At 41.7% G+C, this 22640-nt stretch overlaps 1 protein-coding gene across 2 annotated transcripts; it reads right to left on the reverse strand.

Annotated features, from left to right (window-relative positions):
• Positions 1-440: 440 nt before the first annotated feature.
• On the reverse strand, positions 441-20652 carry slc25a18.S (solute carrier family 25 member 18 S homeolog). 2 transcript variants are annotated; one of them, XM_041587917.1, is made up of 11 exons: positions 20547-20652; positions 20322-20469; positions 13146-13228; positions 12393-12515; positions 9730-9785; positions 4507-4597; positions 4290-4408; positions 3138-3273; positions 2602-2756; positions 1711-1786; positions 441-1309 (listed from the first exon to the last, which is right to left on the reverse strand). In XM_041587917.1, the coding sequence occupies exons 3-11, from the start codon at positions 13160-13162 to the stop codon at positions 1168-1170; spliced, it is 915 nt and encodes a 304-aa protein (XP_041443851.1). In that variant the 5' UTR covers positions 13163-13228; positions 20322-20469; positions 20547-20652; the 3' UTR covers positions 441-1167. The 2 variants fall into 2 exon arrangements, with proteins under 2 accessions (XP_041443851.1, XP_041443852.1); XM_041587918.1 differs by having other exon boundaries at positions 20322-20466; positions 20547-20651.
• Positions 20653-22640: the final 1988 nt, after the last annotated feature.

Here is a 22640-nt window from a genome sequence, read left to right on the forward strand (position 1 = left end):
GGTGGGCAATTCTATACATTTTGGCCAGTCGTCTGCTCAGCTGGAAATCACTTTGGACCCCTAACTATGTTTTGCATTTACCTACCCACAACCTGCCTAATACTTGCACTTACATTTGCCAGGTGCAGTGGGTCCAGTTTCAGGGGCCCTGCCATTATGTTCCAGGGCCCACACCCTGAAACTGGGTCCCTTTAAACCTTTAATAAAGTGAATGTAAAATTAATGAGTTTTTCTAAGTACTTGTGTCATTTACATTCATTATTTATTAAGATATTAAGGGATACATGTGCTGTTAATATGAATGAATTGTGTTCCAACAGCGCCACCTGCTGGTCAGTTTCTGACCAGTCTGACCACCAAGTAGTCAAGGAAGTTGTCAGGAGAAAGAAAGAGGCTGCTCTGATGTTCTTCTGCTTAGGAAAACAATTAGAAACCTTTCTCAAATCTTTCCTAAACATCAGAGCAGCCTCTTTCTTTCTCCTGACTACTTGGTGGTCAGACTGGTCACAAATACAGATTTGTATAAGGAAGGACAAAATTGCCATGGTGCCACTTTGTAAGGCTTTTCTCCCCAGTAACTGACCAGTGGCCAGGCAACATACCTGCATTAGCCCCTGGCTATCTGGCCCGGCAGACTCTTACAGAGAGAAAATGTCTTATAAAATGGTGGCCCCTGACCTTACTGGGCTCCCCTATAGTAACATTACTGTACAATGCCTTATCCTGAATATACAGAGAACTCGTTCCCAGACTATGGTTTTAGACAGTAGCTGTTTCATAGTCTGCCGGCACCTCGGAGAAATCCTGGAGGGCCCCAGAACTGCTTGGGATCTGCAGGGTGGGTGGGGATCTTTGTAGCACCAGGGCTATGGGAGAGGAGATCCTTATGAGGTTAGTGGTGGGCCCAGATACCCCAGTCCAACAACTGGGTGGCCTCCATCACCGAAACCATCAGAAATCCTTTAATCTCCGAGACAAACGTCTACTTTCCCTGCCCCTGGGGTCACATTTTAATACATGATCTCAAGGCTCTGCATCCGGGTTCCAGTTCTTCTCCTTCTAATGACACCTACGTTGGGTTCCTATGAAGAACTAAATGCTGTGGTCGCTAACATCTCCCCCTCCAGTCTCCTGTTACCTCTATGTGCATCATGAGAGGGGGCAGGGCTAGTTGAAATATCCCAGAATATATTCCCCTATGCCGATGAAATACACCACCTGGGCTATTCCAAAGAGAGGAGCAATAACCAGGGCCCTGCAGACGGCCCCTTTCATGAGAGCGGAGGGGCCTTCGTTCCTCCAGATTTTCCTATAATGACAAAGGTGACATTAAATAGGGGGGTCACAGGAGAATGACAGGCCCAGCCAACCCCAGCGTTATCATATTTTACATATCTTCTCCCTCTGATCACTCACTAGTGAACTAAGTATCCTGCAGGGTAGGAACAATAATCAGGATCTGTACAAATGGGTATTAGAGAGACTTCTATAACCGGATTGAAATAGATTGGTACCAAATGTAGCCTGTAGGTGGCGCTGGAGACTTTGATCTGCTAAAAGATGATCAAATCACCATATTTTGTGCAGCATTTCATCTGTTTTCATGCTCAGCACAACCAGATTAAGTATTAACCCCCATTTATGTCTAATTAATACAAATTAACAAAATTAAAAGGAAAGAAAAACACTGTACTGTACATAGGCACATACCTTGCACAGTCCAGGATTCCATTGTAAGTATCTTCTCCGATTCCTTTCTTTAAAGTCTGGATCCTGGTTTTGAGCACTGGAAAAGGGAACCAAAACCCCCAGTTAATTAGCTTCTTCCCATTATTCTTCCTCTTAGGGTGAGTTTTATCATTAAATCCCTTTGCCTACTGTAATGGTACGCCCCTGGGTAGCAATAGATAGGTACCTAATATATAGAGAAAAGAGGAGAGTGTTGGAAGGGTTACTGTCTGCTCTCTCTCATTTCCCTACAGAAATAGGGATTGGTAACACTAGATAGGTACCTAATATATAGAGACAAGAGGAAAGTGTTGGAAGGGTTACTGTCTGCTCTCTCTCATTTCCCTACAGAAATAGGGATTGGTAACACTAGATAGGTACCTAATATATAGAGACAAGAGGAAAGTGTTGGAAGGGTTACTGTCTGCTCTCTCTCATTTCCCTACAGAAATAGGGATTGGTAACACTAGATAGGTACCTAATATATAGAGACAAGAGGAAAGTGTTGGAAGGGTTACTGTCTGCTCTCTCTCATTTCCCTACAGAAATAGGGATTGGTAACACTAGATAGGTACCTAATATATAGAGACAAGAGGAAAGTGTTGGAAGGGTTACTGTCTGCTCTCTCTCATTTCCCTACAGAAATAGGGATTGGTAACACTAGATAGGTACCTAATATATAGAGACAAGAGGAAAGTGTAGGAAGGGTTACTGTCTGCTCTCTCTCATTTCCCTACAGAAATAGGTGCCTAATATATAGAAAGAGGGGAAAGAATTGGAAGGACTACTTCCCCAACTGAAAGTAATATCCTTTAATTCTCCCCCTCTCTCTGCCAATATTCCACATAAGACAATATTTGAATCCAGTCTCACCATCTAGAGGTGTCACAGCCACGGCCGCCACCGACCCCGCAAAGCACCCGGCCAGGAAGGAATGGTAGAACGGCGCTTTCTCACGGGGAGACTTCTGTCCGAGTTTATTCACATTGGCAAACAGCGGGAAGTAAATGACAGAGAACGGGACGTCGCTGCAGAATCAGAACAGGGGGAAAGATCAAGTCAGGTATAGGAAACCTTTTATGCTTGTGCTATTGATTGTAATGGGTGGGGGTCTGGGGGAGGATGCTGGGAGTTGGAGCACCTTTATTTAGACCTGCCCCCCTCAAAGTCGATCATCTGGGGCTATACCTGAAGTTCTACTAACACTACTGCAGACTGTGTGTTTGTGCAGGGGTGGGTCTCCCAGGGTCCATGGGGGTGGGTCTCCCAGGGTGAAGGGTGTGTGGCTTGGGCAGATCAGGGGTGGAGCTTTGGCATGTCTGTGGCAGGGTTGGGCAAGGCTCAGTGGCGATAGGGTGGATCAGGGGAGGAGTGGGGTCCACCCCTGGGGGAATGACCTTTTTACTTACCGTAGCAATGTGGCTCCAAGACCCTTGTATACCCCAGAGATGCCCTGGGTACGTAGCAGGTCTCTGGCAATGAGCAGCGCAGAGGGTTTCTGTGAAACAGTGGCCGCTCCCTCTGCAGCGCTTGCCTTCTGTGTTGCTGTAATAGAACATGGTGTCACGGCAGGTTTTAGGCCAGGGAAGGAGATGGCACCTCCTCCTCCCATATGTATAAATACAAATATACAGAGAAGGAATGTTCTGGGCACACAATAAGCTATACCCTCATACTGTACTGTCTAAGGGAATCAATATGGCACCTCCTCCCATATGTATAAATACAAATATACAGAGAAGGAATGTTCTGGGCACACAATAAGCTATACCCTCATACTGTACTGTCTAAGGGAATCAATATGGCACCTCCTCCCATATGTATAAATACAAATATACAGAGAAGGAATGTTCTGGGCACACAGTAAGCTGTACCCTCATACTGTACTGTCTAAGGGAATCAATATGGCACCTCCTCCTCCCATATGTATAAATACAAATATACAGAGAAGGAATGTTCTGGGCACAAAATAAGCTATACCCTCATACTGTACTGTCTAAGGGAATCAATATGGCACCTCCTCCTCCCATATGTATAAATACAAATATACAGAGAAGGAATGTTCTGGGCACACAGTAAGCTGTACCCTCATACTGTACTGTCTAAGGGAATCAATATGGCACCTCCCTCCTCCAATATGTATAAATACAAATATACAGAGAAGGAATGTTCTGGGCACAAAATAAGCTATACCCTCATACTGTACTGTCTAAGGGAATCAATATGGCACCTCCTCCTCCCATATGTATAAATACAAATATACAGAGAAGGAATGTTCTGGGCACACAGTAAGCTGTACCCTCATACTGTACTGTCTAAGGGAATCAATATGGCACCTCCTCCTCCCATATGTATAAATACAAATATACAGAGAAGGAATGTTCTGGGCACACAATAAGCTATACCCTCATACTGTACTGTCTAAGGGAATCAATATGGCACCTCCTACCAATGTGTGCAAATACAGATGCACAGATAGATATCCTAATACATACACTAGATAAAACAAAACTAAGATCTTCTTTCCCAAAGATGAGGTTGGGCCCTGCACAAAGTATTACCCAAGCGCCCGGCATCCTGGAGTTGGATCTTCAGCATTTCCATGGGAGAGGTGACCACCACCTGGCAGGTTCCTGCTCCACAGCCAGCCAACATCTCCCTCAGCAGAGTTAACTCCTTCCTGTAAGCATAACCGTGATCTAGTGAGAAAGCTCGAAAGGTACAGGGAGTTCCACTTGGTCTTTTCTCTCTCTCTCTCTCTATTAAAGACCAACTCACCCGTCCCGAGCCAATAGGTTCCGGAAAAAATCATTTGCCGCTAGTTTGATTGCCTTTTCTGGGGTGACGAGGGTCAGATTGACAGCCGCCCCTGTAGGGTAAGAAGAATGGGGGTTAAAAACAACAGAATTAAGACAATATATAATAATAATTCTTGCAACCACTGTCTATTTTGTATAAATATATATATATATATATATATTTTTGGTAAAAAAAAATTAAAAAAAAAAAAAAAAATATATATATATATATATATATATATATATATATATATATATATGAGTCAGTATTTATTATTATGATTTCCCTTCGTCTACTGTTTTGCTGATATCCATCCTCCTACTCTACCTGCTCTCTAGGCAGCGAAATGATGGCATTGTCTTCTAATTGTTTTTCTTGTCTGCTCAGCAGGAGGTAGTTTGTCTTTAATAATGACATCCCAGGGCCAATTACCTGTTTAATACCCCAGAACACACAGCAGATAAATACAGTGCCAATTCCATGTATAATACCCCAGAACCCACAGCAGATAAATACAGTGCCAATTCCATGTATAATACCCCAGAACACACAGTAGGATAAATACAGTGCCAATTCCATGTATAATACCCCAGAACACACAGCAGATAAATACAGTGCCAATTCCATGTATAATACCCCAGAACACACAGCAGATAAATACAGTGCCAATTCCATGTATAATACCCCAGAACACACAGTAGGATAAATACAGTGCCAATTCCATGTATAATACCCCAGAACACACAGTAGGATAAATACAGTGCCAATTCCATGTATAATACCCCAGAACACACAGTAGGATAAATACAGTGCCAATTCCATGTATAATACCCCAGAACACACAGTAGGATAAATACAGTGCCAATTCCATGTATAATACCCCAGAACAAACAGCAGATAAATACAGGGCCAATTCCATGTATAATACCCCAGAACACACAGTAGGATAAATACAGGGCCAATTCCATGTATAATACCCCAGAACACACAGTAGGATAAATACAGTGCCAATTCCATGTATAATACCCCAGAACAAACAGCAGATAAATACAGGGCCAATTCCATGTATAATACCCCAGAACACACAGTAGGATAAATACAGTGCCAATTCCATGTATAATACCCCAGAACACACAGTAGGATAAATACAGTGCCAATTCCATGTATAATACCCCAGAACACACAGTAGGATAAATACAGGACTAATTCCATGTATAATACCCCAGAACACACAGCAGAATAAATACAGTGCCAATTCCATGTATAATACCCCAGAACACACAGTAGGATAAATACAGTGCCAATTCCATGTATAATACCCCAGAACACACAGTAGGATAAATACAGTGACAATTCCATGTATAATACCCCAGAACACACAGCAGATAAATACAGGGCTAATTCCATGTATAATACCCCAGAACACACAGCAGATAAATACAGTGCCAATTCCATATATAATAACCTAGAACACATAACAGATAAATACAGTGCCAATTCCATGTATAATACCCCAGAACACACAGTAGGATAAATACAGTGCCAATTCCATGTATAATACCCCAGAACACACAGTAGGATAAATACAGTGCCAATTCCATGTATAATACCCCAGAACACACAGCAGATAAATACAGTGCCAATTCCATGTATAATACCCCAGAACACACAACAGATAAATACAGTGCCAATTCCATGTATAATACCCCAGAACACACAGTAGGATAAATACAGTGCCAATTCCATGTATAATACCCCAGAACACACAGCAGATAAATACAGTGCCAATTCCATGTATAATACCCCAGAACACACAGTAGGATAAATACAGTGCCAATTCCATGTATAATACCCCAGAACACACAGTAGGATAAATACAGGACTAATTCCATGTATAATACCCCAGAACACACAGCAGAATAAATACAGTGCCAATTCCATGTATAATACCCCAGAACACACAGTAGGATAAATACAGTGCCAATTCCATGTATAATACCCCAGAACACACAGTAGGATAAATACAGTGACAATTCCATGTATAATACCCCAGAACACACAGTAGGATAAATACAGTGCCAATTCCATGTATTATAACCTAGAACACATAACAGATAAATACAGTGACAATTCCATGTATAATACCCCAGAACACACAACAGATAAATACAGTGCCAATTCCATGTATAATACCCCAGAACACACAGTAGGATAAATACAGTGCCAATTCCATGTATAATACCCCAGAACACACAGTAGGATAAATACAGTGCCAATTCCATGTATAATACCCCAGAACACACAGTAGGATAAATACAGTGCCAATTCCATGTATAATACCCCAGAACACACAGTAGGATAAATACAGGGCCAATTCCATGTATAATACCCAGAACACACAGTAGGATAAATACAGTGCCAATTCCATGTATAATACCCAGAACACACAGTAGGATAAATACAGTGCAATTCCATGTATAATACCCAGAACACACAGAGATAAATACAGTGCCAATTCCATGTATAATACCCCAGAACACACAGAGGATAAATACAGTGCCAATTCCATGTATAATAACCTAGAACACAAACAGATAAATACAGTGCCAATTCCATGTATAATACCCAGAACACACAGTAGGATAAATACAGTGCAATTCCATGTATAATACCCCAGAACACACAGCAGATAAATACAGGCCAATTCCATGTATAATACCCCAGAAACACAACAGATAAATACAGTGCCAATTCCATGTATAATACCAGAACACACAGTAGGATAAATACAGTGCCATTCCATGATAATACCCAGAACACACAGAGATAAATACATGCAATTCCAGTATAATCCCAGAACACACAGAGGATAAATACAGTGCCAATTCCATGTATATACCCAGAACACACAGTAGGAAATACAGATAATCATGTATAACCGAACAACAGATAATACAGTGCCAATTCCATGATAATACCCCAGAACACACAGTAGATAAATACAGTGCCAATTCCATGTATAATCCCCAGAACACACAGTAGATAAATACAGTGCAATTCCATGTATAATACCCAGAACAACAGTAGGATAAATACAGTCCAATTCCATGTATATACCAGAACACACAAAGATAAATACAGTGCCAATTCCATGTATAATACCCAGAAACACAGTAGGATAAATACAGTGCCAATCATGTATAATACCCAGAACACACAGTAGGATAAATACAGGGCAATTCCATGTATAATACCCCAGAACACACAGAAGGATAAATACAGGACAATTCCATGTATAATACCCAGAACACACAGAGAATAAATACAGTGCCAATTCCATGTATAATACCCAGAAAACAGTAGGATAAATACAGTGCCAATTCCATGTATAATACCCCAGAACACACAGTAGGATAAATACAGTGACAATTCCATGTATAATACCCCAGAACACACAGTAGGATAAATACAGTGCCAATTCCATGTATAATACCCCAGAACACACAGAAGGATAAATACAGTGCCAATTCCATGTATAATACCCCAGAACACACAGCAGGATAAATACAGGGCCAATTCCATGTATAATACCCCAGAACACACAGTAGGATAAATACAGGACCAATTCCATGTATAATACCCCAGAACACACAGTAGGATAAATACAGTGACAATTCCATGTATAATACCCCAGAACACACAGTAGGATAAATACAGGACCAATTCCATGTATAATACCCCAGAACACACAGTAGGATAAATACAGTGACAATTCCATGTATAATACCCCAGAACACACAGTAGGATAAATACAGTGTCAATTCCATGTATAATACCCCAGAACACACAGTAGGATAAATACAGTGACAATTCCATGTATAATACCCCAGAACACACAGTAGGATAAATACAGGACTAATTCCATGTATAATACCCCAGAACACACAGTAGGATAAATACAGTGCCAATTCCATGTATAATACCCCAGAACACACAGTAGGATAAATACAGGACTAATTCCATGTATAATACCCCAGAACACACAGCAGAATAAATACAGTGCCAATTCCATGTATAATACCCCAGAACACACAGTAGGATAAATACAGTGCCAATTCCATGTATAATACCCCAGAACACACAGTAGGATAAATACAGTGACAATTCCATGTATAATACCCAGAACACACAGTAGGATAAATACAGTGCCAATTCCATGTATTATAACCTAGAACACACAACAGATAAATACAGTGCCAATTCCATGTATAATACCCCAGAACACACAGTAGGATAAATACAGTGCCAATTCAATGTATAATACCCCAGAACACACAGTAGGATAAATACAGTGCCAATTCCATGTATAATACCCCAGAACACACAGAAGGATAAATACAGTGCCAATTCCATGTATAATACCCCAGAACACACAGTAGGATAAATACAGGACTAATTCCATGTATAATACCCCAGAACACACAGTAGGATAAATACAGTGTCAATTCCATGTATAATACCCCAGAACACACAGTAGGATAAATACAGTGACAATTCCATGTATAATACCCCAGAACACACAGTAGGATAAATACAGGACTAATTCCATGTATAATACCCCAGAACACACAGTAGGATAAATACAGTGCCAATTCCATGTATAATACCCCAGAACACACAGCAGGATAAATACAGGGCCAATTCCATGTATAATACCCCAGAACACACAGCAGATAAATACAGTGCCAATTCCATGTATAATATTCTAACACCACAAGCAGGACAGATAAATACAGGGATAATCACTTGTATAATACCCCAAAACACACAACAGTATAAAGGGAAGTGGCAACGTTTTGTTTGTTGTAGGGAAATTCATTGGGTTTAGTCCCCCAGCCTTCATTAACCCCCCACCCCATGGTCAGTGCTCAGGGGCGTAACTATAGAGGAAGCAGACCCTGCGGCTGCAGGGAGGCCAGGAGGAATAGAGGGCTCTATGAGGTCCTAGATAATCAGTCATTTCAGTATATATTGGTAAAACAGAACAGCCTCTGGATATGTACGGGCCCTAAAATTACTTTGCTGTGGGGCCCAGTAAGATCTCGTTACACCAGCAGCAGGACAGACGAGCAAACCTTTCCCAACTCTCATGTTGACTCGACTAGGGCCTCATTTTATTGGGGTTCAACCAATTGTTGTTACCTCGGTACATGCCAAAGAATCCTTCTGAGCGAACAGTCTTTATCAAGCAATCGAACCTGAGAAGGGACAGAGGAATGAATTAGAGGAAAATCTGGCAGCTCTGCATTCAAAGAACCAATAAGAATCCAGTGGTTAAATCTGCCACAAACCAAAAATAAATGATTTCCATTGCCCAGCTGACTAGCAATTTATTACATTTATTACACTGCACTCACATTCTACCCTCACTGTATAGGGGCCTGTTCTAACTGATCCGCTGCATTGCTGGAGGGGGAAATAGTTTTATTTGGGCGTTCCAACTCTTAAAGGGAAAAGTGACACTGTTTTTAAATAGGGACTATGTTTGTATTTAATTTTCCCTTAAAGGGAAAGTAACAATTACACAATTCTCCTATATTGTACTGTCTAAGGGAAACAATATGGCAACACCTCATATGTATAAATACAAATATACAGAGAAGGAATGTTCTGGGCACACAATAAGCTATACCCTCATACTGTACTGTCTAAGGGAATCAATATGGCACCTCCTCCTCCCATATGTATAAATACAAATATACAGAGAAGGAATGTTCTTGGCACACAATAAGCTATACCCTCATACTGTACTGTCTAAGGGAATCAATATGGCACCTCCCTCCTCCCATATGTATAAATACAAATATACATAGAAGGAATGTTCTGGGCAAACAATAAGCTATACCCTCATACTGTACTGTCTAAGGGAATCAATATGGCACCTCCTCCTCCCATATGTATAAATACAAATATACATAGAAGGAATGTTCTGGGCAAACACCCTCATACACTCAAATATCGGCTCTAAGAGTAGACTTCTAGAACATAAGGTGTCCCAGACATTTGGTGCCAGTGGTTCTGGGAGTGCCAGGCTTGTTGCTTTAAAAACAACAGTAACAATTCTGTAGCGAGTTGGATGCAACTAAATAGAATTCAGAACAAAAGACGGGATTATGATTCACTGGAGGTTGGCAAGAGGGAAGAAAGAGGAGGTTGAGGAGGAGGATTTCTGTCAACATTAATTTTACACAAAAGAAGATTCCATTTCCTGAAGGGAGAGATTTTCACACTAATTCTGTATACTGACTTCCTGCAAGCTGGGCTGGGCATTCTGTTGTAGTTCAACAACAACAAGAGGAGTGTCTGGATCCTCGACCCTTCTTCTTATTATTATCATTTATGACCAGTCTGACCAGCAAGTAGTCAAGGAAGTTGTCAGGAGAAAGAAAGAGGCTGATGTTCTTCTGCTTAGGAAAGATTTGAGAAAGGTTTCTAATTGTTTTCCTAAGCAGAAGAACATCAGAGCAGCCTCTTTCTTTCTCCTGACAACTTCCTTGACTACTTGCTGGTCAGACTGGTCAGAAACTGACCAGCAAGGGTTAAACTTGACCCACTACATAATTATTAAGAGCTTCATAATTATTAAGGCAGTTTCCTGCAGATCTGCATGAAAAACAATAAGGAAAATCCAACATTCAGTAAGCAAAAAAGAGGAGGAAACAAATGAGTTTCCTTTGTTTGCAGCAACTGTGTTCCAGAACCACAAGCAGAACATGTGCACTTTTATAAAATGGGCCTCTGGGGGGATGTAAAAAATGTCATCCAAAAACATTTTTTTTTCTTAATGAAAGAAAATACCATTCTAAGCAACTTTGCAATATCCATTTAATCCTCCTTCTCACTGGTTTTATTATTATTATTATTATTATTATTATTATTATGTGTAAATGCCATTGCTATCGAAAGCAGTGTCTGTCTGTCCCTTTCTGTTTTTTGATTAGCAGAAGTCAGGCGGCTTCTGCTACATCGTGTCAGGAGTCAGAGGCAGAAAATATAAAGGGACAGATAGGTGGTGCTATCAATAACATTTACAAATAACTTTAAAACCAGTGAAAAGGAATAATTAATATGGGGAGGGGGAAGGGAAAAAGTATTTTTCAGGTGGAGCTCCAGGTTTTGTGGGGCTAGTGGGACTCCTAAAAGTTACCGACCAAAATCTGAGCCTGGGACAATTTAAAGGGATTCTGTCATGATTTTTATAATGTAGTTTTTATTTCTAAATGACACTGTTTACACTGCAAATAATTCACTGTACAATATAAAATGTCATTCCTGAAGCAGCAAGTGTATTTAGTTGTAATATTGGTGTGTAGGTGCATCTCAGGTCATTTTGCCTGGTCATGTGCTTTCAGAAAGAGCCAGCACTTTAGGATGGAACTGCTTTCTGGCAGGCTGTTGTTTCTCCTACTCAATGTAACTGATGGAGTCACAGTGGGACCTGGATTTTTACTATTGAGTGCTGTTCTTATATCTACCAGGGAGCGTTTATCTGGTTACCTTCCCATTGTTCTACTTTTGGGCTGCTAGGGGGGTCATATTACTCCAATTTGCAACAGTAAAAAGTGACTGAAGTTTATTGTTGCATAAGTCGCATGACTGGGGGCAGCTGGGAAACTGACAATATGTCTAGCCCCATATTAGATTTCAAAATTAAATATAAAAAAAAAGGCAGGTCAGGTTGGTGTCCTTTGGGATCCAGGGTATTTGTGTGGACGACAGATTAGATGGATCTGGTTTGGCCACCTGGTTTGATGTGCTGCCAGAAAACATAGCGGGTGAAGCTGAAAATAAAAAAATGAACTTACATGCCTCTGTATATGCTGCTTCCCTGCTGGTTCTGTAGCCTTGTCTTGGCCAGGTCAATAGGAAAAACACAGGTGACCCCAACTAGGCCAGCGATTCCCCCATTGATCAGTTTGGCCGGCAGGCTGAAAGAAACACACACATTTAGGGGTTCACCCACTGCTACTCATATGGCATCTACTACATACAGAATATAATATGGCTTGACTCCGTTTCTTATATATTAACAAAAAAGTCAACAATTGCTATAAATGTGATATTCTCATGTCTTGTTACGATTATAATTTAGCGATAATTGCTCCATGAAAGTAGTGTATATGCTCACCCTTTTTCACCGATGACCCAGGGGTCCATAGACCCCAGGTCCCGCGGTTCTGGGTTCGCAACGCTTTAAACAGTTAAGGTTGTAATTCAAAGGGAAAAGCACTCGACAAATCGGACGTGTGGCCCGGGTGCGTTGCCCTGAGCTCGTAGCTAAGATAAGCTGTACTTTAAGGTGAAAAATCGGCACTCCGTGAGTCCACTCGTATAAAATCAAAGGTTTGATTTCAGCAGATTAAAAACATTTAAAATCCTGACGCATTTCGTATTCAAGCTAAGTAGTCATAGGCATGGATACGAAACGCGTCAGGATTTTGTATGTTTTTTTTAATCTGCTGAAATAAAACCTTTGATTTTATACGGGTGGAGTGCTTGCCGATTTTTCATCTTTAAATACAGAAAATGCCCCCCAACCAGAAAATACACCAACTGACCTGATCTTTTCTGCCATGATGGTGCTGCTGCTTAATGGATTGGGGATCCGCAGGAAAGGGGGGCTTGATTTTAGAGCCAAAACCTACAAGTAGGAAAATACAAAAGAACAACGTTTTAAAAAGTCAGAATGTGCAATGATGTTACATTTTAATAGAATAAGGGCTGGGTGAATCCGGGTGGGTATAGCACTGCTATAGACCCTTGGCTCTACCTGTACCCCTTTACAGGGATACCTGTACCCAATGTCGGACTGGGACACCAGGGGCCCACCAAAAACCCTTAGACCAGGGGCCCATTCAAAGTTGTATTTTCTTCCTTTCCTTGCTCAGCCTCTATTTTCCTAGTCTCTTTTCTTTACATACTATAACCTATTATTTCATCTATTTAGCCTCTTTATTCTCATAGAAATAGGGAATAGCCATGAAATAGGCCAAAAGTTTAGAAGCAGGAGGGCCCACTGACACCTTGGCCCACCGGGAGTTTTCCTGGTATCCCGGTGGGCCAGTCCGACACTGCCTGTACCCCTCCTCTTGGGAGATACCAAGTTTGGGAGCTTTATTGTGACACAGTGGCATGTGACATGTGCAAACTCTCAGCGGGTTCATGTTTGCTCAGCCAAATCACTTTAATCTCGTGAACAGGGATGAAAGACCCCCGGGCTGTATTGGTGTCACACAACGTATTCCCTCATCCTAGCCAAAGTCCAAATGGTGCGGTGTGTCTGTTGCATTACATTCAGGTGACCTTAAATCAGATGTTGCCCAAGGGCACGGTTACTGAATATGTGCCAGTAGGCTCAGAGCAGGGAATCTCAAGTGGCCACAATGTGACCCATAGTCACGTTTAGAAATTTAAAGTGGAAAAAAATATCCCTTTCACAGGAACACTGTGAAAGGGAAAAAGATTGTGACTCTTGAAATATTGTAGCAGAAGTCAGTTCTCTGACAGGTCTGTTAATCAGCTGCCTTCTGCAAATTACATTTAATTACATTTACAATGAACTTGTATCCACTTTAACTGTTTCATTAATGCACATTGCAATATTTTATCATTTTTAGTTCCAAATTCCTGCTGATTCCTCAGCTATTCCTTATCAAGCAAGCATGCAGACTCAGCCAATCAAATGGATGTCTAGGATTTCTGATTTGGGCGCCCCTAGGCCAGAGGGTTCTGCGAATGCTTTTCACGCCTGTGCCCACCCTCGAAAGAGGTTTCTGCTTGAGCACTGGGGATTAGGTGGGCTGGGGATTTAAAGAGCTGTCAAATCTTCTGCACATCCCCAGTACTAACAGAAAAATTAGAAGGTGCAAGCCACCCCTAAAATCTTGCTGCCCATGGCCTATACACTCTCTCATGTCACTGATAGAGTGCTGATGAGAGTGCTGTTCTAAGAATGAAAAAAAGAGGCTGCTCTGATGTTCTTCTGCTTAGGAAAGATGTGAGAAACGTTTCTAATTGTTTTCCTAAGCAGAGGAACATCAGAGCAGCCTCTTTCTTTCTCCTGACAACTTCCTTGACTACTTGGTGGTCAGAAAATGATAATAATAATAATAAGGGTAGAGGATGCAGACACTCCTCTTGTTGTTGTTGTTGAACTACAACAGAATCCCCTGTCCAGCTTGCAGGAAACTCAGTATACAGAAACCTCTCCCTTCAGCAAACTCTCATCAATTTTACATTCACTTATTTTAAAAGTTTACTTATCCTTGAAATGTTTCTAATGCTAAAAGACTCCAGCTGCACCAATATGGCAGCCCCTTAATAGATGAACAGGGGGAGTTGGACAGGTAATGTTAAAGCATTGGGCAAATACTTTATGGCAAAATGAAAAGCAGGGACTTTTCGGGGGTTCCTTGCTGCCCTGAGGAGGTCTTTCTGATGCCGCCCCCCTCGCATACCATTTCCAGAGCCGGAGCGGGTGTAGGGGGGCATCACTAGTGCGGAGATCGCAATTGCAAATCGAAATTCCGATGTAAAAATTTTATTTTTCGCTACTACAGTTACTAGGAGTGGCTTACTTACTGCTGCTGTCGCCCGAGGCAAGTTTCTGAACTCCCCTCGCCCCTGATTAGTGTTGCCACCTGGCCGGTATTTTAGTGGCCTAGTCGGTGTAAATGAGGGTTGACTCCAATGTTATTAATAGTCAAAAAAGATAAATATATAGGAAGGCCGTTATTATTTTCCAGAGAAGGCGGCAACCCTACCCTTGATTATAAGTAGCATTCAAAGCCAATATTATAATAGTTATAAAAAGGTTTAATTTCGGGTGTCAGTACCTCTTTAATGGTTGTTGTTTGCCAAAAAAAAAGCAGGCAAACTGGTTTGTGATTGGTTAATCTTTTCTGGCTCGCTAATAAGCAATGATGACATGACAGAGCAGGCTGTTGGCAAAAGAACTTTGAGTCCCTATAGCTCCGTTAATAGATATAAGTCTTCTTGTTTCCTTATACATTGTTGTGTTTTGGGCCGTTTGTATGGGGAAAAAAAGTCCCCTCCCTCCACTAATTAATCTGTCCCAGAATGAGGCACTTCCCAAGCAGCCCATTCCCAGCACCGACTGAAAAGGAGCCATCAGTTTCCATCTCATGTTCATTCAGAATAACAGGCCTCGTTGCCATGGAGAGCTTGGTCTGCTCTGTGTGTCTCCATGGCGATCACTTGGCAGGAACTTCCTGTCAAATCTAGGCCAGGCCTGAGGCCTTTGTATTGTGTCAAAGAGGGGTCCTGATAAGGGGAGCTTGGAAATATTATATAATAATCTCAACAGTGACCTTTTTTTCCCACATAATTCCCTTTTAATGCCTGGAATACAGGTATGGGACCTGTTATTCAGAATGCTCAGGACCTGGGGTTTTTTGGATAAGGGATCCTCTTTAATTTGGATTAAATTTACTCAAAATTGCTTTAATCATTAAATAAAGCCAATAAGGATTAATTATACCTTAGTTGGGATCAAGTACAAGCGACTGTTTTATTATTACACAGAAAAAGGAAATCCATTTTTAGAAATTAGGGATGCACCGAATCCACTATTTTGGATTCGGCCAAACCCCCGAATCCTTCGCGAAAGATTCGGCCGAATACCGAATCGAATCCAAATTGCATATGCAAATTAGGGGTGGAAAGGGGAAAACATTGTTTACTTCCTTGTTTTGTGACATAAAGTTATGCGATTTGCCTCCCCGCCCCTAATATGCATATGCAAATTAGGATTCGGTTTGGCCTGGCAGAAGGATTCGGTCGAATACGAATACGAATCCTGCTGGAAAAGGCCAAATCCTGGCAGAATCCCGAACCGAATCCTGTATTCAGTGCATCCCTATTAGAAATTAGAATTATTTGCTTATGATGGAGATGGCCTTCCCATAATTTGGAGCTTCCTAGATAACAGGTCTCCAGATAACGGATCCCATAACTAACAATAACTTATACTGTTGTTTTTTTTTTTTTTCACCCAGCTGGAAATGGTTTATAAACAGACAACGTACCCATTGTGAGCGAGGAATAATCTAACAATAATAACATTTTCCCAAGGTGAGACACACTTGCCTTCATATAACTCAAGACAGGGGAAGATAACCCCTTACTTTTAACTTGATACAGAACTGGCAAACTTTGAACCCGTCAAACTCCCATCACCTTCAAATTAAATGTAATTGTGTAATGTCAGGGGCATAACTACAGAGGAAGCAGACCCTGCGGCTGCCAGGGAGGCCCAGGGGTATTGTGGTGCCTATGAGGCCTTCATTTATGAGCAATTTCAACATATGTTTGTAAAAAAAAAAAAAAAGGACATCCTTTGGATATGTTGGGGGCAATAAAATTAATTTGCTGTGGGGCCCAGTAACATGTAGTTTAGGGATGCACAGGATTCGATTCGGGATTCGGCCAGGACTTTTCAGCAGGATTTGGATTTGGCCAAATCCTTTTGCCTGGCTGAACCGATATGCATATGCAAATTAGGGGCGGGATGGAAATTGCGTGAATTTTGTCACAAAACAAGTAAGTAAAAATATATAAAAAAATGCAAATTAGGATTTGGCCGAGTCTTTTGCTAAGGATTCGGTGGTTCAGCCAAATCCAAAATAGTGGATTTGGTGCATCCCTAATCTAGTTACACCATTGTGTAACGTCCCTATAAATTGCAAGTGTAAAAGGACACTATCACAAAATGTGTACATTTAATGTATAAAATGAAAAATGTATTTATTTTTGCTAGGGTTGAATTAGGTCTACTGCTCCATAGTATCGTATTAGTAAAACCTACAACAAAGTGATAGGAATACTGAGAGAGTTGATTTCTGGGATGCCTGAAGCCTTTGCCAGTTATTTTAGCCAGACGTTTCTCTGCTGTTCAGTGCATGCTTTACCTAGTCCAGGTGATTTTGGTCAGACCCCCAAAATAGTTCCCCATGCTGCTAAGATTGGGAGTCTTGGATCCCCTTTAATATTAACATACAACTTTCTACAATAGAAAGTGGATCATACAATGTATTTCCAAGACTTTTCAGGGTACATACAAAGCAATCAGTAATCAGAAACTGTGATCACTAACATTTATATTAATTAATTTAAATTTTGATCTATCGATGTCCCCTTTTTTTTTTTTAACAGGTATGGAACCTGTTATCCAGAATACCTGCGACACTTGGCGAATAAGGGATTGTTGATTTAGATCAGCCAAACCCAAGATGTTGTATGATTTTATACAGCTTAGTACACGGTACTATTTTTACATAGAAATTTTTTTTTTAAATTTGAATTATTTAATTAAAATAGAGTCTATAAGAAATGACCTTGGGTAATTTGGATCTTTATGGATAACGGGTTGGATAAGGGATCTCATAGCTGTATATATAATATTAACCCTAAACCGTTTCAAAAGCAATAAAAAAAAAAAAAAGTCAAGGTTTATGTTTCCACATGTTCAAACACTAATGAGCAGCTTTTCGGGAGGGTGACAGATAACTCAGAGACGTGAGTCACAGAACATCAAAGTGACAGACAAATTCCTTTCGGGTTTTAATGAAGTACAAAATGTGCTTCAACGTCATCCCTGCCCCCCCTTTGGAATTTGGCCCTTTCTGTTAAAGGAAAATAAATATCTCTCTGTAACGTAGGTCCTTATAATCTCTCCAATAGCTTCCCATCATCATGTCTGGTCTAATTTATGGCTTTCATTTCTCTGTTGCGTTTTCTTTCAAATGAATAACATTTCACACTTATCATATCATAGGATCTGTGACAATAAGCAGGTTTAGAATCAGTAGTTATTTCCATTTGTCCAACAGAGGGCGCTCTTTCATTATGGACGTTGCAATCTCTTGTGTAATTGTGTTGTGTTTCACTGTACCTTTGTAGTTTATTTAACGTGATTATGTGTATGGCGCACCCAGTGAATGTAGAGGATGGCGCTTACTTTGTATAGCAGGACAAAACTCTAATAGATTTGAAATTGCAACATTATCCTTGTGGTTAAAATGCTAATACACCAATGGTGTAACGAGATTGATGCCCCCCCACCACAAATTTAAAGGAGAAGGATGGGGAGGGGGGATTTTTATGCTAGTGATGTGGCCCCCCTGGGCCCCTTTCCGGCAGGGTCCCTTTCCTTAGGCACCTCCTGACCCCGAAACGAAACGGAGTGATCCCCAACCAGTGGCTCATGGGTAACATGTTGCTCTCCGACCCCTTGGATGTTGCTCCCAGTGGCCTCAAAGCAGAGGCTTATTTTTTAATTCCAGTCTTAGAGACAAGTTTTAATTGCAAGTACACTGCCAAGTGGAGCCTCCTGTAAACTGCCAGTCCGCGTAGGGGCTACTAGTAACCAGCCACATCCAATATTTTGCACCCCCAGGAACATTAAGCAGGTTTACGTTGCTCTCCAACATTTTTTTTTATATTTGAATGTGGCCCACGGATAAAAAGAAAAAGGTTGGGGACCCCCTGCTGGCCCTGTGATCCAGCCCCCCACCACCACGTTTGCAAGGTCTGCTTCCTCTATGGATATACACCACCGACGATACCACCGACGATAACTTGTTTAAGGGACAGTTTCAAGAAATGTCATCAATAAAACTGTAATGAAATGATGAAAACTGAATTTGCCTATATAAGGAAACCAACCACTGCCTTAAATTTGGTCTTGTATCATAATAGTATCGATATATATCACCAGACCCTGTTACAAAACGCTTTTCCCACCTTAAGATGGAACCTTCCATTCCTGTAATTTCTATTACCATAATAAATGGGGGCATGGAGGCACTTTTCCTTTTCTTGCACCTCAGTAACGCAACTAAGCAGCATCAGGTCCGGGTGCAGGCCATGCAGTGGAGCACCCCCACTGAAGCCCCCAAAAACCCCACCACCCTGGTGCAATTGCACCCCCTGCTCCCCTGGTAGTTCCACCACTGGTGCACCTTGTATTTGCTCTCTACTCCCTAAAAGCTGTAGAACAGTGCTCCCCAAAATCCCTGCAGCAATGCATACACATACCAAGTCCTGTTGTCACCAGACACAAACAATTGTGGAGCGCAGTAATTCTGCATACACATGTTATTCATTTCTTGCCTGGACCTCAACCGATGCTGCATGCATCTTTTTTTTTTTAAAAACTGTGCCCCCTTAAAAAATGAGAGGCCCATCAGGCTGTAGTTCATTTTGTGCGAGGGGGCTTAGCATGTATATTTGTCTATAATGCAAACCACAAGTGTAAACGTCAATATCTTTTATAAGGGTCAGGGCACACGCTCAGATTCAGGGAGATTAGTCGCCGGCGACAAATCTCCTATTCTTCGGGCGACTTATCTTCCCAAACTGCCTCCCGCCGGCTAGAATGTAAATCGCCAGTGGCACTCGGGGCGCTTAGTTTTCCGAAGTCGCCTGAAGTTTCCAAACTTCTGGCAACTTCGGAAAACTAAGTGCTCCAGGTGCCATCCCGCCGGCGATTTACATTCTCCCTGAATCGGAGAGTGTGCGCTGACCCTAAAAAACAAACCTCATTTATGTTTTCATTAAAGGGTAAGTAAAGCCAAATATAATAAAAACAATACATAATTCTAAGCAACTTCCCAATATACATTCATTACACATAGTTACTGATTTTCCAGTTATTTGTAAATGTTATTGCTGTTGAAAGCCGTTTCTGTCTGACTGCTGATAACACTAAATACCTTTTCACTGTTCGTGTACAATAAGCCGCCCGTTTTCTCCAATGGTTACAGCAGGACGGTTGTCAGCTCCCCCGAGTAGATTGTTGTTAATGGAAGGTGTGAATAACTTGAATGAAATTCCTCCCCGAAATAATCTGTCCCCTTTCTGCTACAATGAAATAAAATTCTTTATAAAAGGATGTTACAATATAGTTGATATCGGATGTAACAAGTTGGGACTTTCACCTGGTTGTGATGATGAAGTGGAATCCCCCGCAGCCCGTGTTCCTCTCCTGGGAAAGTGTTGGGAGTCCTTACTAAACTCAGGGCTCGGCATCTGGGAGGGTCAGGGAAGGGGAGGAGAGAGGCTTCTCATGCAATGTTGATTTACAGATTCTTGTTATGGACTTAGTGCAGGTTTAGGGATAATCCCAGGATATGCTTTAAATTTTTCTAACATGTCCAGGGGGAATACAAGGCTAATGAGCTTCACGGCTATAACTGAGTTATAGGGGGACTATTCTAACAGCAAATATTGATCTTAGATTCTAGCTATCTGTATAACAGAGCATTCTGTCCCAGTGGCTGCACAGATCCTATCTGATCCCCATTGTAAGCAGCAGTCCTGTCCTGCTTTATGGCAGCTGAGATTCCAGCTATCTGTATGACAGAACATTCTGTCCCAGTGGCTGCACAGATCCTATCTGATCCCCATTGTAAGCAGCAGTCCTGTCCTGCTTTATGGCAGCTGAGATTCTAGCTATCTGTATAACAGAACATTCTGTCCCAGTGGCTGCACAGATCCTATCTGATCCCCATTGTAAGCAGCAGTCCTGCTCTGCTTTATGGCAGCTGAGATTCTAGCTATCTGTATAACAGAGCATTCTGTCCCAGTGGCTGCACAGATCCTATCTGATCCCCATTGTAAGCAGCAGTCCTGTCTTGCTTTATGGCAGCTGAGATTCTAGCTATCTGTATAACAGAACATTCTGTCCCAGTGGCTGCACAGATCCTATCTGATCCCCATTGTAAGCAGCAGTCCTGTCCTGCTTTATGGCAGCTGAGATTCTAGCTATCTGTATAACAGAACATTCTGTCCCAGTGGCTGCACAGATCCTATCTGATCCCCATTGTAAGCAGCAGTCCTGTCCTGCTTTATGGCAGCTGAGATTCTAGCTATCTGTATAACAGAACATTCTGTCCCAGTGGCTGCACAGATCTTATATGATTCCCATTGGAAGCAGCAGCCTCAGGCTCAGCCGCAGGCTCAGCAGACAGTACTGTATCTTAAACTGGAGTCATGGATGGAATTATAATGAGCTCAAAGAGTTGGATTCATGTCAAGCAGCCACTCCCAAGAGAATGCATTAGTATTGCATTACAGTCTGAATTGTCACCACCTCAAATGTGCCTATAGTAACAGTGGATAAAAGTCTAGGGCAGTGATCCCCAACCAGTAGCTCATGAGCAACATGTTGCTCCCCAACTCCTTGGATGTTGCTCTCAGTGGCCTCAAATCAGGAGCTTATTTTTAAATTCCTGGCTTGGAGGCAAGTTTTGGTTGCATAAAAACCAGATGTACTGCCAAACAGAGCCTCCTGTAGGCTGCAAGTCCACATAGGGCCATCAATAGCCAATCACAGCCCTTGTTTAGCACCACCCAGGAACTTGTTTCCTGCTTGTGTTGCTCCCCAACTCTTTTTACATCTGAATGTGGCTCACAGATGAAAAAGGTTGGGGACCCCTGGTCTAGGGAGTGTGACTGTGGGATAGCAGGTATAGTAGGGAGAGATGGTGTTTATAGTAACAGTGGATAATAGTCTCTGGGAAGGGAGTATGACTGTGGGATAGCAGGTATAGTAGGGAGAGATGGTGTCTATAGTAACAGTGGATAATAGTCTCTGGGAAGGGAGTGTGACTGTGGGATAGCAGGTATAGTAGGGAGAGATGGTGTCTATAGTAACAGTGGATAATAGTCTCTGGGAAGGGAGTGTGACTGTGGGATAGCAGGTATAGTAGGGAGAGATGGTGTCTATAGTAACAGTGGATAATAGTCTCTGGGAAGGGAGTGTGACTGTGGGATAGCAGGTATAGTAGGGAGAGATGGTGCCTATAGTAACAGTGGGATAATAGTCTCTGGGAAGGGAGTGTGACTGTGGGATAGCAGGTATAGTAGGGAGAGATGGTGTCTATAGTAACAGTGGATTATAGTCTCTGGGAAGGGAGTGTGACTGTGGGATAGCAGGTATAGTAGGGAGAGATGGTGTCTATAGTAACAGTGGATAATAGTCTCTGGGAAGGGAGTGTGACTGTGGGATAGCAGGTATAGTAGGGAGAGAT

This window comes from Xenopus laevis, chromosome 3S (genome assembly GCF_017654675.1).
Source record: "Xenopus laevis strain J_2021 chromosome 3S, Xenopus_laevis_v10.1, whole genome shotgun sequence".
In the NCBI taxonomy this organism is placed as follows: domain Eukaryota; kingdom Metazoa; phylum Chordata; class Amphibia; order Anura; family Pipidae; genus Xenopus; species Xenopus laevis.